Raw genomic sequence first — 17,975 nt, forward strand, 5'->3', positions numbered from 1 at the left:
GTCGGTCCTGGATTTGGAGGGTCATCCCAAAGCTGTCTCTCACTTTAAATAAAACTCCTTCTTGGGGGTCTCTATCACGCACAGGTGGTTGCTTGCATAAGGGCTGGCCCCTTCCCTTGCTTCCCCAGATCTGTACGTATGAATCTTTTCTTGGACTCTCAAAAGATTCTGGTGGGAGCTTGGGATCGTATCCAGGGGGACAGAAAAAGTGAGGAAAATTCTCCAGCTCGACCTTGCTTTATCTTAAGTTGGCTACTTCCCATTAGGAATTATTACAGAGTGACTCAAGGATCGAGGTTATTTCTTTAGCATTTTCTATGGATTTGTTTAACCCCAAGTGACCTCTTTCCTCTGCGTTGTAATGTTCTTGTGCAAATGCACGAGATTCTTTCATTCTTCAGTAGTTTAGTTGGAGAGCAGACCTTTTAAGCTACTCGACTCCCCTCCCCTTTTTGATGTATGTTGAGAGCTTAGCATTTGTACATCCATCAATCTGCTGTTGGTTTATAGTTTCAATTTGTTTTGGGCAGAGCCCTGAGGAGCATAAGGAATGTATATCTCAGTCAGGAATTTAAGATTTCCACCAGCCATAGGCCACTGGGTGATGAAATACATGTTTGCTTGTGCCCCACATGCTACTTTTCTTAATGGATAAAAGGTCTTTTCCTTCAGGGACAATCCTTTGAATTTGTGTGTATATGTGGATTTTTTTTTTTTTTTTAATAGCAAAACGGAAATTAGGGTCAGTGATGGCTATGTAGCAGTCTTATTTAGGATCCTATTAGACATATGGAGAATGGGAATCAGCTTTTAGTAACACATTATTAGAATAATGCAAGAGAATGCAGAAATAGCTTCAGATTAAAGTGCTGTGGAATTACAATGTTAATACTAATGCTAAAGACTTCTATGTTTTTAGATAGGCACCGTTTCCTGCCAACTGATTTGTTTTCCTTCCTGGTCTAGGGAGCTCTCCAGTGTCACAACTGCTGTTTCTGGGGTTTTCCATGGTGAGATCATTCAATTTTGACATCCTAAGGTTATAGTCAGAATCAGTGGGAAAACTGTTAAATCAGGAAGCAGTATTTGAGATGTGGGATATGGTGGGGTCTTTTACGCCTGCTGACTGCTGATTGTTATGAACAATTTTTTGTTTTCCATATTTCCTCTTTTTTTTTTTTAATTTTTTTTAACGTTTATTTATTTTTGAGACAGAGAGAAACAGAGCATGAACGGGGGAGGGTCAGAGAGAGAGGGAGACACAGAATCCGAAACAGGCTCCAGGCTCTGAGCAGTCAGCACAGAGCCCGATGCGGGGCTCGAACTCACGGACCGCGAGATGGTGACCTGAGCCGAAGTCGGACGCTTAACTGACTGAGCCACCTAGGTGCCCCCATATTTCCTCTTTTGGACTATAGGAGCAGTCAGCTTTTTTCAGAGCATTGCTTTTGTGTTCTGTAAGTAAGAGGAGTCTTTTCTGTTTCTTCAAGTTTCTGGCTTCCTTTTTCATTTCGAAGAGGAATAGAGGAGAGAACATTTGAGTTCAGAAAGGCCTGAGTTATTACTTGGACTCTTACCTGTGTGATCAATGACAAATGATTTACTCAATCTCTCTAGACCTCAATTTTCTTATTTATGAAATGAGGATAAAAATACTTCCTCGGGGTTACTATCAGGACTAAATTAAACATCCTATTTGTAAAGAACCTAGAACGATGTTTATTTAGCACATTATAGTTGCTTAATAAATACTAGTTATGAGGATTCTTGTTATTAGAGCAAGTAAACATTTAAAAGAATGTTTCTCAGCTCCTTACTCCAGTACTAGGTATTCATGTTTATTGTTTATCTTAAGGCATTAAAATGTTGGCACAGCTCATAACAGTTTTTAGTACCTTGCTGGTTGAAGAGAACTATTGTTTAGCTGTGTTCTTTCAGTGGGGAGCCCTAGCAGCTGTTGGTTATGGGAGAAAATTAAAGTTTTTTTAGATAGAAGGTGCTTTGATTTAAGGAAAAGACTAGGGCGTTTTCCCAAGAATAGAAGTTTTGCATTTGTACTCTTTCAGTGTTAGTGAAGAACTTTCTCCTGGGTGGGGAAATGACATCAGTAACTTTCTAGGCCCATGGCAGCCTAGAAGTGAAACTAGTTTTCTCTGCAAATTGAAAGGTAAAAATTCAAAGTGATGGCAGTTCCTTTCAGTTTCTTTGATATGGTCTAGCAACCTTAATGACAACAAATAGGAATTTTATTTCGTAAATTAGCCTAAGTTCAAAATGAATGAAACATCCTTTTTAAAAATAACATCCTTTGTTAAAAATAGCTTTATTGAGATATAATTCACATACTATGAAAATGCGTCCTTTTAAAGTGTACAGTTCAGTGGTATTTGGTATATTCGTTCAAAGTATAGATGGTTTTGTGCAACCAGCACCACCAATTTCAGTACATTTTCATCACCCCACAAAGAAGCCTTGTATTCGTCCCCTCACCTCGGCCCTTGGCAACCACTAGTCCTTCTATCTCAATGGATTTACCTTTTCTGGACATTCCATGTAAATGGAATAATTTGAGGGGCGCCTGGTGGCTCAGTTGGTTAAGCGTCCAGCTCTCGATTTCAGCTCAGGTCCTGATCTCACAGTTTGTGAGTTCAAACCCTGTGTCTGGCTCTGTGCTGGCTCTGTTTTTGAAGGCTCGCCCATGTTGTAGCATGTATCAATATGTTGTTCCTTTTTATGGCTAGATAATATTCCACGATTATACTTCATTTTGTGTATCCATTCATCAGTTGATGACGTTTGGGTTGTTTCCACTTTTGGGCTATTGTAAACAATGTTATGAAATTCACGTGCAGGTTTTTGTGTGGATGTGTGTTTTCCATTTTTTTTGAGTTTATGTAGAAGTGCTAAGTTATATGGTAACTAGATAGAATTAAACGTCTTTTAAAATTTTATTTATTTATTTAAGTTTATTTTATTTAGAGAGAGAGAGCGATTACAAGTGAGGGCAGGGGAGAGAGAGAGGAAGAGAGAGAGAGGAATCCTAAGCAGGCTCCCCACTGTCAGCACAGAGCCCGATGCAGGGCTTGAAGTCACAAACCATGAGATCATGACCTGAGCCAAAATCAAGAGTCAGACGCTTCACCAACTGAGCCACCCAGGCGCCCCTGTTTTTTTATTTCTTGAGAGAGAGAGAGGGAGAGAGAGGGAGAGAGAGAGGGAGAGAGAGAAAGAGAGAACGCTTGAGCAGGGGAGAGGGGCAGAGGGACAGAGAGGGTAACTCTTAAGTAGGTTTCATGCTCAGTGCAGAGCATGGCTGGGGGCTTGATCCCATTATCCTGGGATCATGACCCGGGCTGAAATCAAGAGTCAGATGCTCAACCCAACTGAGCCACCCAGGTACTCCTTAAACATCTTTTAAGATTCTCTCAGTTATTTATAAGAGCCTTATGTACTTATGACATCAAATGGTTCTTCTCTAGATGCCTAGAAAGATAGGCAACACTATATACCGTGTGGTTAGGCTCTGGAAACTTGCAACTAGGATAAATAAGTTCTGGAGATCTCATGTACAGCACAGTGATTATAGTCAACAACACCGTATTATAAACTTCAAAGTTGCTAAGAGACTGGGTCTTAATTGTTCTCACCACAAAAAAGAAATGATAATTATGTGACTTGATAGAGGTGTTAGCTAATGCTAAGGTGGTAAACACTCTGTACACTTTAAATTTTTTTTTTTAATTTATATTAGAGAGACAGAGCACAAGCGGGAAAGGGACAGAGAGAGAGAGGGAGATGGAGACAGAATCTGAAGCAGGCTCCAGGCTCTGAGCTGTCAACACAGAGCCCAACCGGGGCTTGAATGCACAAACTGAGATCATGACTTGAGTTGAAGTCGGATGCTTAAATGGCTGAGCGACCCAGGTGCCCCTGCACTCTGTACACTTTAAACTTATGCAATGTTTTACGTCAATTATATCTCAAAAAAAAAAAAAAATGCAGATTCTGGAACCTGACTGCCTGGGTTCAAATCCCAGCTCTGCCACTTTCTAGCTGTGTGACCCGGGGCAAGATACATAACTTCTCTGTGCCTCAATTTCCTTATCTATAAAATGGGAGCAGAGTACCTATCTCATAAGGCTGTTAGGAGGATTAATGAGATAATACACAGAAAGTGCATAAGAAGGACTCAATAACATTAGCTATTATGAAAATGATAGTTATGGTTGTAGTAGCTCCTTTTTAATTTGTTTCTCCCCCTTGCTCTAGTTTCTGAAACTGGGATTCAAATTGGGGCGCCTGGGTGGCTCAGTCGGTCAAGTGTCCGACTTGGGCTTGGTTCATGATCTCACGGTTCGCGAGTTTGAGCCCCCCGTTGGGCTCTGTGCTGACAGCTCAGAGCCTGGAGCCTGCTTCAGATTCTGTCTCTCCCTCTTTCTCTGCCCCTCCCCCGCTCACACTCTGTCTCCCTCTCTCAAAAATAGATAAACATTGAGACTGGAATTCAAAAACTTTGATCAGTGGTATGTCTGGAGCCCCCAGTGAGTCCTGGGTAAAGAAGAAAACCCCAAACAAAGCACCCCCTATTGCTAATCAGGCAGAAGATTTACAGAGACGCAAAGAAGCCTAATGCAGGGCAGCTGTGGCTATCAGGTGTTCATTATCACCGAGGAGTATGATTGTGAGCAGCGGTCCTAAAACTTTAGACTTTGGTGAGTCACCTGCAGGGCTTGTTGAAACATAGATTGCCAGGTTTCTGATCCAAGGTAGCCGTAGGTAGCCAAGGTTTCTGATCCAGTAGGTCTGAGATGGGACCTGAGAAGTAGACTTTCTCAGAAGTTCCCAAGTGATTACTGCTGCTGCTAATCTCGGGGCTGCATTTTGAGAACCACTGGGATAAGAGCCCTGAATCAAACTGAAAGCAGCCTGAGTTCCAGCGTTGGGAGCCTTTGCCATGTGGATTTTGAACATTTAACGCATCTCCGCTTGGCTGTCCGATAGGTGTCTCATGCTGAACACACCCACACAGAACTCCTGATTTCCACATGTGCCCTCTCCTGCCAAGCCACTCATTCCATCTCATTTAATGGTCCCGCCATTCACCAAAATCCTAACGTCTGATCCTTCTCTTTCCTTTCCTGCCTCATTCAGTTCATCAGCAAGTTCTGTTGGCTCGTCGCAATATACTGTGGGTCTGAGCCGTTCTCTCCTCTCTGTTGCCTGGACTACTGCGTTAGCCTTCTAACTGGTGTTCCCGTTTCTCTTCTTGCCCCTCTCTCTCATTTGTAATTAGAACGAAATCCAAACTCTCTATGTCTTCCAGGCCCTTTGTGTTGGAAAGATAGGCTGAGTTAAGGACTTTGATATTTATCCCAAGAGCAGTGGGATGCCATTAGAAGGTTGGTGGGGGCTGTGGCACGATCAGATTCGCATGTATAAAAAAATATTCTGGCTGCCCTGAGGAAAATGGCTTGGACCAGCATTTTCAACAGTTAGGGATGGGAGACACACAGTTGGTGTTTTGGGTGGGTTAAATCTGGGCTGTACTGGACTGTGGGATGTTTAACACCCCTGGCCCTTGCCCACTAAGTGCCAGGAAGACCCACCATTTATTGGGACAAACACCTTTCCCACATACAAGTTTCCAAACACTCCAGTCACCACCCACCCCTGCCCCCACTGGGGATCAAGATGAGTATAGTTAGGTGGCCACTGCAGTCAGTGGAAGGAGAGGTGATGATGGCTTGGACTAGGGCAATGGCATATAGGGGTCAAATTTGAGAATATCAAAAGGACTTGGTAAACCACTGGATTTAGGGAGTGAGGGAGAAGGAGATGCCATTCCCAGGTTTCTGACTTAGCTGGTCAGGTAAGAGTGTGATGTCATACACTTAGAGAAAAAGCCAAGTTTTAGGACCAAGTACTTAAATACTCTATGCTCAGTTTCCATATCTATGAAATGAGAGTTTTGGATTGAGTGACCTCTAAGGCTGAAGCTGAGGATTAAGTTTAAAGTTCAACTAGTACTCAACTAGCTTCAACTCATGTCCATGGGTATTTCTCTTTTGCTTTGTCACTCACACCCGGCATGACTGATAGGTAAGAGTAGATGGTGTGGGGGCCACTGAAGTGGGCTTTTCTATCTCGTGCTTTTGGAAGTAGCAAATTGCTGGCCCCATGAGCATCTGAGTGTCGTGAAACTGTAGAATGTCTAAGGCCACTGCAGGTAAGGAAACTGAGGCCAGAGAGGGAAAGTGACTTGCCCCAAATCACGCTGTATAGCTGCAGATTTCTTGACTCTGGGTCCGGTGCTTTTTCTGCTACTTCTTCCCTCAGTCAGTCTCTGCCAAGATTAAGACACCTGTCGAGGCATCTCATCCAGGCCAGGGGTGTAGACGCTTCCACTGAAAAGATGTAGATAAGACCTGGAATAGGAGAGACCAATGTGAGCCAAAGCCCAGCTAGTTTCCCACATTCTTATTTCCAGTCCTTCTGGGAAGGGCTTCTCCCTCTTTTTAAGCAAATGTGTTTATTGTTAAAATTAGGGAGGGGCGCCTGGGTAGCTCAGTCGGTTAAGCGTCCGACTTCGGTTCAGGTCATGATCTCACTGTTCATGAGTTTGAGCCCCGTGTCAGACTCTGTGCTGACAGCTCAGAGCCTGGAGCCTGCTTTGGATTCTGTGTCTCCTTCTCTCTCTGTCCTTTCCCTGCTCATACTGTCTCTCTCTGCCTCTCAAAAAATGAATAAATACTAAAAAAAAAAATTAAATTAGGGAGTGCTTTTTAGTATTAAATGAAGTTGAGAAAAGTGTCTAATCACTCAAATTATTTAGGAGCTTGCAGATTTGCAACTAAAAACCTCTGTCATTTGGTTATTTTCCATAACATTTATGAATCTGATAGTGGACTCAGTGTTATGGTCCCAGCCTGTCTGGGCACGTACACTGTATTACAACCTATTCTTAGTTTGGAAACGTGTGACTGATAAAATTAAGTGGCTAGAAGATACTAAATTATCACAGAGACAGCATAGAACCCCAGTTCTGGAAGACTTCCATCAAATGAGTGTGTGAACCTGAATCAGTTGCCAACATGTTTGGCTTTAAATCCCATAGGTCTGTTCCCATATTTGCTTTTGCTCCTTTGTCAGCACTCAGCAAACACCTGTTGATTTTTCCTACCAACGGTTTTGCACTATGGCGACGATGCAAACCAGCTCTATGCCAATACACCCTGTGGTGTCGGTTTTATTAAGGAGAACGTCGGAGGTTGACCAGGAGTTTTGCTCACTTTTGTCTCCATTGCGGTACGTGCTATGGCATTCATTTCTCTGCATGTGCAGTGTGATTTCTCCCAAGATGCCGGGTTTGCCTCTAGTGTTGAGGATTAATGAGCCACTAGTCTGCCTAAGCAGAGGCCTGGGGTTTGTAGAGTTCCAGTCCTCGCTCGTTAAATTTTGTGTGTGTGTGTGTGTGTGTGTGTGTGTGTTTTGAAGTTTATTTTTTGTTCGTTTAGAGAGAGAGAGAGAGTGCACACACGTGCACAACCAGGGGAGGGGCAGAGAGAGAGAGAGGAAGAGGGAGAGAATCCCAAGCAGGCGCTGAGTGCGGACCTGATCCGGGCTCGAACTCACAAACTGCGAGATCATGGCCTGAGCCGAAGTCGGACGCTTAACCGACTGAGCCACCCAGGCGCCCCTCGTTAAGTATTGTTAGTAAGTGCCTGCTGGAGTGTGTTGCACTCTGCCGGGTGGTGAGGGGACTGCAAAACAAGACATGGCATCACCACTGCTCCCTAGAAGCGGGAAGTCTGCTTGGCACCGTGGCGTCCCCCGTGAGGACGCTGTGTATCATTGACTCTTGGGTTTCTCCACCACACATATGTTACTCTGTAATCAGAAAAACTGAAAAGTGCAGCGGGGTGAAAACACACTGTTGAGTGAGAAAAGCAAGACGTGGAAAGATAAGTGGCGTGTGGGCTTTTGTGTACGGTTTTAACACAAAACAGTATTTTATGTATGCATGTGTGTGTAAAAGTATAAAAACAGATGGAACGGATTTCATACCCACTTCAGGAGAGTGGTTGTCTCTTGGGGACAAAGGGGAACAGGACGGGGGACTGCACTTGGGACTTCAGTAGTCTTCCCCAATTTTATTTTCTTAAAAAAAGAAATGTGACACGTATTAACATTTGTTAAATCAGAGTGATGGGCTCATGGATGTTTGTTAATTTTTCTCTGTACTTGTCTTTTTGTTTGAAAATGTGAATAAAGTGGTTTCTGCACTTGTGTGGAGCAAATGCTTTTTAAATTTTGTGTTGGAGAGACCAGTTAGCCAGCCATGAAATTAAGGAATATTTAAAGTAGCATTTATGACTTAGGGTCAAAATAAGTCATATGTATAGTGTGGTGCCATTTATATAAAGTTTTAAAACACATGGAAAAAATACTATAATACTATAATATTCTTTAGAATATTGTTTGGAAAATAAAAACATGAAGACAAAAATAAGGGTGAAAAATGCCAGATGCAGTAAAGTGGCTTCTGAGGACGGGAGGGAGGAAGAGGTTGGCAGGGTTTGAAACCCATGATGTCTTCTTTCTTTCTTTCTTTTTTTTTTTTTTATTAACTTGTTTTATTTTTTATTATTATTTTTAATTATTTTTAATGTTTATTTATTTTTGAGACAGAGAGAGACAGAGCATGGACGGGGGAGGGTCAGAGAGAGAGGGAGACACAGAATCTGAAGCAGGCTCCAGGCTCTGAGCTGTCAGCACAGAGCCTGACGGGGGGCTCAAACTCACGGACCGTGAGATCATGACCTGAGCCGAAGTTGGACGCTTAACCGACTGAGCCACCCAGGCGCCCCTATTTTTTATTTTTTTAAATTTACATCCAAATTAGTTAGCATATAGTGAAACAATGATTTCAGGAGTAGATTCCTTAGTGCCCCTTACCCATTTAGCCCATCCCCCCCTCCTACAACCCCTCCAGCAACCCTCAGTTTGTTCTCCATATTTATGAGTCTCTTATGCTTTGCCCCCCTCCCTGTTTTTATGTTATTTTTGCTTCCCTTCCCTTATGTTCATCTGTTTTCTCTCTTAAAGTCCTCATATGAGTGAAGTCATATGATTTTTGTCTTTCTCTAATTTCACTTAGCACAATACCCTTCAGTTCCATCCACGTAATTGCAAATGGCAAGATTTCATTCTTTTTGATTGCTGAGTAATAATCCATTGTATACATATATATACTACATCTTCTTTATCCATTCATCCATCGATGGACATTTGGGCCCTCTCCATACTTTGGCTACTGTCGATAGTGCTGCTATAAACATGGGGGTGCATGTGTCCCTTCGAAACAGCACACCTGTATCCCGTGGATAAATGCCTAGTGGTGCAATTACTGGGTCGTAGGGTAGTTTTATTTTTAGTTTTTTGAGGAACCTCCATACTTCCATAGTGGCTGCACCAGCTTGCATTCCCAATGATGTCTTATTTCTTATGTACGAGTGGAGCACTGACCTCGGTATGCCTTATATTATGATCTAAATCAAATTCATTTAAAAAAGTTATTTACTTATGGGGTGCCTGTGTGACTCAGTCAGTTAAGCGTCTGACTTTGGCTCAGGTCATGATCTCGTGGTTTGTGAGTTCGAACCCCGTGTCGGGCTCTGTGCTGACAGCTCAGAGCCTGGAGCCTGCTTCGGATTCTGTGTGTGTGTCTCTCTCTCTTCCCTTCCCCTGCTTGTACTCTGTGTGTGTGTGTCTCTCTTTCTCCAAAATAAATAATAAAATTTTTTTTAAAAAGTTACTTACTTATTAGAAGTAGTATAAGCCCTGATTTATATATTTTAGGGAATCAGAGAAGGCATGGGTTAATGGATGCTGTGGGGTAGCGTCCGGGAAAATCTCATGGTGGGAAGTATAGAATTTGAAGGGAGTGTTTCAGATTGGATATGATACTGAAATGGGAGAAGAGCCTGATTCAGTAGCTAAGAAATATTTGGAAGGCAGAGTGGAGACCAGCCCGCTCTAGAGTTGAGTGTGGTTTGGGAGGAGAAGGGATGGTCCAGGCTGACAGGTGAATTATAAATGGTGGGAAATTGAGCACCTTAATCACCAGGCTTTCAGTCAGTCTGCATTTAGTCTCTGTTTCATCTTCGTTTCTCTTTCTTTTCAAATGTCTTGGCTACTTTTTGAGATTCCGTAAACTGATTAATTAAAGTGTTTTAGGTACAGATGCATCATGGTTTTTTAGTTCAAGAGTACGTTAACAAATTCAACACGGGCTCTGATACCTTTGCTGAAGAAGTCCATCACTTACCTTGGCCTTTCTGGCTGTGCCGACACCTTGAGGCTGACATAGACAAAACAGCCTACCAGGGCACCTGGGTGACTCGGCTGGTTAAGTGTCCAACTTGGGTCGTGATTTCATGGTTCGTGGGTTCAAGTTCCACACTGGGCTCTGTGCTGGTGGCGCAGAGCCTGCTTGGGATTCATTCTCTCTCTGCCCCCCTCTCTCTACCCCTCCCCCACTTGCTGTCTGTCTCTCTCAAAATAAGTACACTTTTAAAAAATTAAAAATATGGGGGAGAGGGGAAAATGGGTGATGGGCATTGAGGAGGGCGCTTGTTGGGATGAGCACTGGGTGTTGTATGGAAGCGATGAACCACGGGAATCTACCCCAAAACCAAAAGCACACTGTACACACTATATGTTAGCCAATTTGACAATAAATTATACTAAAAAAAACAAACAAAAACAAATAGAAATAAAACACAGCCTACCATGATTTTAAGATCTCCTTCCTGGATGGTAATTAATCGACCCGCACAATTAGGATTGCTTGTTTTTCTGCATGGACTACTGGCAGGTGGTGTTACTCTTTTAAAAGGGAGACTCTAAGGACCGTCTCTTATTTTTCTATCCATTCACCCAGTCTAACCAGCCTGTTGAAATCTTCCTGCAGGGTTTATCCTCTGGTCTTTATATTTTACTGTAAAGAGGCTTGTGGAGTTGGAGAACTCAAGCGTACTCATCTGTGAGTGTTTGCAAATATTAAAATACAAATAAGTGGCCCTTAAAAAAGTTTTTATTTTAATTCCAGTTAGTTAAATGTTGTATTAGTTTCGGGTGTACAGCATAGTGATTCAGCAGTTTCGTACATTACTCATCATGCCAAGTGCACTCCTTAATCCCCTTAAACCATCACTTACTTAACTAACCCCTCCCCCCCACCTTTCCCTCTGTCCCTCTGGTAACCATCAGTTCTCTATAATTAAGATTCTGGGGCGTCTGACTTCGGCTCAGGTCATGGTCTCGCTGTTCGTGGGCTTGAGCCCCACAGCGGGCTCTCTGCTGTCAGCACAGAGCCCACTTCAGACCCCCTGTCTCCCTTTCTCTCTGCCCCTCCCCTGTTTGTGTTCTCTCTCTTTCTCTCTCTCCCCCCCCAAAATAAACATTAAAAAAAAGTTTTAAAAAAAGATTCTGTTTCTTGATTTGTCTCTCTTTTCCCTTTGCTCGTTTGTTTTGTTTCTTAAATTCTACATATGAGGGAAATCATATGCTATTTGTCTCTCTCTGATTGACTTATTTTGCTTAGCATTATATTCTCTAGCTCCATCCATGATGTTGCAAATGGCAAGATTTAATTCTTTTTTATGGTTGGATAATATTCCGTTGTGTATATATTTACACACACACACCACATCTTCTTTATCCACTCATCAATTGATAGACACTTGGGCTATTTCTATATCTTGGCTATTGTAAATAATGCTGCTATAAATATAGGGGTGCATGTATCCCTTTGAAATAGTGTTTTTGTAGTCTTTGGGTAAATATCCAGCAATATGAATCCTGGGTCATATGGTAATGTTATTTGTAACTTTTTTTAAGTTTATATTTATTTTTTAGTAATCTGTACACCCTATGTAGGGCTTGAACTCACGACTCTGAGATCAAGAGTCACATGCTCTCCCAGCTGAGCCAGTCAGGTGCCCCTATTTTTAACTTTTTCAGGAGCCTCCATAGTCATTTCCACAATGGTTGCACCAGTTTGCATTCCCACCTACAGTGCAAGAGGGTTCCCTTTTCTCCACATCTTCACCAACACCTATTATTTCTTGTGTTGTTGATTTTAGCCATTCTGACAGGTATGAGGTGATATCTCATTATAGTTTTGATTTGTATTTCCCTGATAATCAGTGTTGATGAGTATCTTTTCATGTGTCTGTTGGTCATCTGTGTGTCTTCTTGGAGAAATGTCTGTTCATGTCGTCTACCCATTTTTAAATTGGATTATTTGGTTTTTGGGTGTTGAGTTTTATAAGTTCTTTCTATATTTTAGATACTAACCCTTTCTCAAATAGGTCATTTGCAAATATCTTTTCGCATTCAGTAGATGGTCTTTTAGTCCTGTTGATTGTTTCCTTCGCTGTGCAGAAACTTATTGTTTTGAGGGGCGCCTGGGTGGCTTGGTCGGTTAAGCATCTGACTTCGGCTCAGGTCATGATCTCACGGTCCGTGAGTTTGAGCCCCGCTTCGGGCTCTGTGCTAACAGCTCAGAGCCTGGAGCCTGTTTCAGATTCTGTGTCTTCTTCTCTCTCTGCTCCTTCCCTGTTCATGCTCTGTCTCTCTCTGTCTCAAAAATAAATAAATGTTAAAAAAAACTTATTGTTTTGATGTAGTCCCAATAGTTTATTTTTGCCTTTGTTTCCCTTACCTCATAAGACATATCTAGGAAAGATTTGCTATGTCTGATGTCCAAGAGGTTGCTACCTATGTTCTCTTCTAGGATTTTTTGGTTTCAGGTCTCACATTTAGGTCTTTAATCCATTTTGAATTTATTTTTGTGTATGGTGTAAGAAAGTGGTCTAGTTTCTTTCTTTTGCACATTGCTGTCCAGTTTTCCCAACACCATTTGTTGAAGAGACAGTCCTTTTCCCATTGGATATACTTTCCTGCTTTGTTGAAGATTAATTGACCATATAGTTGTGGGTTTATTTCTGGGTGTTGTAGTCTGTTCCATTGATCTATGCCTTTTGGCTTTTTTGCTTGTGTTTTCATTTTTGTTTTGTGTCAGCCTTCTCTCTGTATGCCAGACTTTCCCGTTATTCTTTGATCCCTCTTATTTTCTTTCTCCTTTTTCTCTGCCTAGGAATCTCTGTAAACATGTTAAAATTGTATTTGTATCTCTATAGTGGTATAGGTAATGGTTTGTTTACAAATTACTGAATAACCTTTCAGAAAAGTTTGGGGAGTTAGAGATTCTTAATAGCTAAAAAGGTCAGAGCTATATCCATAAAGATTGTACATAAGAACATTCCCGCTGGAATCTTAGTAGAAATCAATATGAAAATGATTGAATTGGCTGCATTTTTATTTAAAAGCAACTTTGGGATCACACTGGTTATGTAAAACAAGATAGTTGGTAAATTTGTTCTACTTTCTAAATGTTGGTAAGGAATAAATTACCAAAATGGGAGGGAGGAAGAAAGCCAACATTTCTTGGGCACTGAGCGTGTGCCAGGTGGCATTCTGGATGTTTGCAAATCTACCTCATTACCTGCTAGTATATTACTACCTGCCAGGAATTGTGCTAAAGGGCTTTTTACACATTGACTCATTTAAACCTCCCAACTCTCTTAAGATTGCTTCATTTATTTCCTAAAAAGGTGATACATGTCCATGATACCAATTCAGAAAGACACAAGAAAGTTTGTAGTAAAAACTCAGCCTCTCTGCTGCCGGGTTCTCCAGTTCCTCTTCCAAACCCCTGCTGCTGGTGTCGTGTGTATTCTCTCAGAGATCTCTAATCATAGAGAAGTATGCGGATTTGTTTTATTTTAAAGGTTTTCCACAGAAATGACGGCATGTTATGCATACAGTTCTGCATCTTTTTTTTTAATGTTTTGTTTATTTTTGACAGAGCACAAGTGGGAGGGGGCAGAGAGAGGGGGGGACACGGACAGCAGCGTGCCCCTGCGTATGTTTTTAATTAAAACATTTAATTAATGTTTTAGAGTTTGTTCCGTGCCAATGGGTATAGAATTGCTCCATTCTTTTTACAGATGTACCATCATTTATTTAATCAGTCCCCTCTAATTAATAATTTTCTTGTAATAGGTAAGTTCAGCCCTTTTATATTTGCTGGAATGACTGATATATTTTATTGTAGCTCTGTTTTTAATGTTTTCTTAAAAAAAAAATCTTTCACTGTAAGGACTACTTGCTTTGGGAGAGGGTGTGTGTGTGTATATTCTGATAATTGGGAAAGTTTGTGTTTTTATTCTAGTGATTGCATTTATAACTCTATACTGTATTTCTTGAGACATCTATTGACCGCCTACCATGATCAATGATGAAATTGGTAGTTGCATTTCTTGCCCTTTCCTCATCTGCTTTTACTTGATTATTTTTTCTCAAAGTTTTTTTTATTTTTTTAAATGTTTATTTATTTGTGTGTGTGTGTGTGTGAGAGAGAGAGAGAGAGAGAGAGAGAGACTGAGACTGGGCATGAGCAGGGGAGGGGCAGAGAGGGAGGAAACACAGAATCTGAAGCAGGCTCCGGGCTCTGAGCTGTCGGCACAGAGCCTGATGCGGGGCTCGAACCCACAAACTGCAAGATCATGACCTCAGCCAAAGTCTGACATCTGACCAACTGAGCCACCCAGGCACCCCTCAATTAAAGTGTTTTTTTTTTTTTAATTTATGTATTTATTTTTGAGAGTGGGAGAGAGAGAGCACGAGAGCAAAGGAAGGGCAGAGAAAGGAGCAGACTCTGTGCTGTTAGCACAGAGCCCAGTGTGGGGCCTGAACTCACAAACTGTGAGATCATGGCCTGAGCCGAAACTAAGAGTCAGGCACTGAACCAACTGAGCCACCCAGGTGTCCCTATTTTTCTCAGTTTATCTCCTGTCCTAAAACATACTTATGCCTCTATGACTTGAGCTATCACCTTTAAATATCTTTTGAGTCTTGTCTGTGAAAGATGAAGAAACCAACATACTTTTTAAAAAAAATTTTTTTAATGTATATTTATTTTTTGAGAGAGACAGAATGTGAGCTGGGGGGTGGGGGCAGAGAGGAGGGAGACACAGATTCTGAAGGAGGCTCCAGGCTCTGAGCTGTCAGCACAGAGCCTGACGCGGGGCTTAGACTCACAAACCGTGACATCATGACCTGAGCCAGGGTTGGACGTTTCACCGACTGAGCTGCCCAGGTGCCCCAGCCAACATACTTATTTGGCCACTCCATCCTCTGTTCCATTTTAACCTATGCCACTTACATTGTTTTTACCTTCTCTAATCATGAAGCCTCAAATTTAAGACTTAGTCTTAAGGCTAAATTCATTAAATTCTTTACACGAGTCCTTTCACTGTAGTTTCTCTATCTCATTGTTCATTGAAGTTTTTCTTCTAGTAGTTTCTTCAGGAAGGAGTCAAGGAAACCATATTTCCTGGGTTCTTGCATCTTGCAACATGTTTTTCTGTCACCTTTGTATCTGAACAACAGTTTGGCTGGATATATAATTATTCTCAAGTCACTCTTTTAATGTTTATTTCAAGAGTGAGTGTGAGTGAGTTTATTTCAAGAGTGAGTGTTTATTTCAAGAGAGAGAGGAGTGAGAGAGAATCCCAAGCAGGCTCTGCACCATCAGCACAAAGCCCAATGTGGGGCTCAACCCTACGAAACGTGAGGTCATGACCTGGGTTGAAACCAGGAGTTGGTCTCTCAACTAACTGAGCCACCCAGGCACCTGGCCCCTCAAGTCACTCTTTTTTATTGTGACCTATTCCATAAAACAGTTGTGTGGTATGATAACTTGACGAATAATCACAAAGTGAACACCCCAGAAGTGAGCAGGTCAGAAGCCCCTGGATCTGTTTTCGACCACAACTCTCTCCTTCCCTCTGAAGTAACCACATCCTTTTGTGTTAATCCCTCCTTCCTTTATGGCGTTATTGCTATGGATGCATCCCTAAATATATAAATCCTTTTTGCTGTTTTTGAAGTGTATATAAATAGAACAATACAGTATTTACCCTTTTATTTTTTGCTTGTTTTGCTCAGCACATTTGGAAGACTCATGCACATTATTGTGTGCCCCATTTTGTATGTTTATGTTGCTATATAATATTCTATTATACGAACACATTACAGTTTATTTTCTGTTGGACACTTGGGTTATTTCTAGTTTTAGGCTAAAAGGAACTATAATGCTATGAATAGTCTTATATATGTCTTCTGATACACATATGTATGTATTTCTCTTAAGATACAGATTTGAGAAGAATATGCTAGGCTCTAGGGTATGCGTATTTCGTTCCTCCTGGATATTGCCAACCTGTTTTTTTGAAGTGGGTTGTATCACTTTATGCGCCCACCAGCCATCAGTGAGTCACTTGGGTCACCCTTCCCTTGGTACCTAGGGTTGCTTCACTGTTGTTTAGCCCAGGTGATCTTTTGGGGTAGGTGATCCTCTCATTTTACAGACGAGAAAACTGGTTCAAAGTGGTCCAGTAATTTCGCGCAAGTTTACAGAGGTGGCGGACGCCAGAACGCGAGTTCTGGTTCAAACCATGCTGTCTCCAGCTCAAAAGCCTGTTATCTTTCTGTGCTGCCGTCTTTACCGATAGGACTTCCAGTCTGTCAGGTATATAAGGTGCTGAAGCCCCAGTGGAAAATGAACATTCTCCAGAGACTTCATTTTTTTTATGTTTATTTCATCTGTACACCCAACGTCCGGCTTGAACTCGTGACCCCGAGTTCAAGAATCACACACTCTGCCAACTGAGCCAGCCAGGTGCCCCCAGGCCGAAAGGCTTGGATGTGGTTGTCTTGGAGGAGACCTGTTTCCCAAAGTCCCTTCCAATTTTGTGATGCAGATGATACTTACCTGACATATTTAGCTTCCTGACAATTTTCTTCTTTCTTTTTTTCTTGGTTCCAGCATCCAGCCTGTGTACGGAGCACAACACCCCCCTCTGGACCCTCGGCTCACCAAAAAGTAAGTCAAGATAGTTTTCCTTTCATGCATGTACTTCTTTTAAAACTCTCAAACCTTCCCCTACTTTGTTGAAATGACAGTTTCTACTTTGATCTTTTCTAGCTTCTCCCCTGCTCTATTTTGGATCAAGAGATGAGCAATCTTCTTACCTCTAAATGATCTATTATTAAGTGGGAAATTAACTCACACCAGAGATTTATTTTCCTGCATTGGAAGCTGGTATATGCAGGGTTTGGTGTTGGACCCTTTGTTCTGATGGAAGGGTCTTCATTGGTTAAATATCGTCTCCAAATTGGATGGCTGATGACCTTCTTCTTGTAGGAGCCTCCTTTCTGGGTTTCATTGCTTCTGAATATATATAGGTCTGCCAACTTGTCTTCACTTATACTATGAGGACTGGGGCGAATAGACTATAACTGTAGGGCTGGCATTCTTCAGGTCCTCTTTCTCCAGCCTCAAAGAAATCTAGCCATACAGTAGAGTTAAAAGCTCCCTGGAGGTTATTTCTCTAGTAAGATTCTAATAAGTTATTTTCGAACACAATAGAAACCCTGGTCAAATCCAAGATGTGTGCGTGTGTATTCATACCCCCAATTATCACTTCATCGCTCCTTTCTCTCATGGGCCATCAATCAGCCACAGTGAATTTAAATGAAGAGATGCATCATCTTCTCAGGTTTTCTAAGAATTTTGGGCTCTGTCTCTGGGCACGCTTCATCTTAAGACTTATTTCCAGGAAAGCTGTAGTTTGTGGTGAAAGCCGAATGATTCGAGAGGTACAGGAGACCTAAGTTGTCATCTTTCTGGGGCCCGTGTAATAATATCTACCCTTTCTTTCCTTAACAGTCAAGGAAGGAGTAAAGATAATGTATATTAAAGTATTTTGAATACCTACAAAAATGCCATAACAGATGTACATTATCAATGTTTTAATATTTAAAGTTTTTTTTTTAATGTTTAT

The 17,975-nt window shown here is 41.7% G+C and overlaps 1 protein-coding gene across 1 annotated transcript in view; it reads left to right on the plus strand.

Annotated features, from left to right (window-relative positions):
• TBC1D22B (TBC1 domain family member 22B) overlaps positions 1–17,975 on the plus strand; it is an 80,596-nt gene that overhangs the window by 500 nt on the left and 62,121 nt on the right. The window contains exon 2 of the mRNA XM_042938610.1: positions 16,958–17,014. Within this exon, the coding sequence (XP_042794544.1) occupies positions 16,958–17,014 (57 nt within the window). The remainder of the gene's footprint in view (positions 1–16,957; positions 17,015–17,975) is intronic.

This window comes from Panthera leo, chromosome B2 (assembly GCF_018350215.1).
Source record: "Panthera leo isolate Ple1 chromosome B2, P.leo_Ple1_pat1.1, whole genome shotgun sequence".
Classification (NCBI taxonomy): Eukaryota; Metazoa; Chordata; class Mammalia; order Carnivora; family Felidae; genus Panthera; species Panthera leo.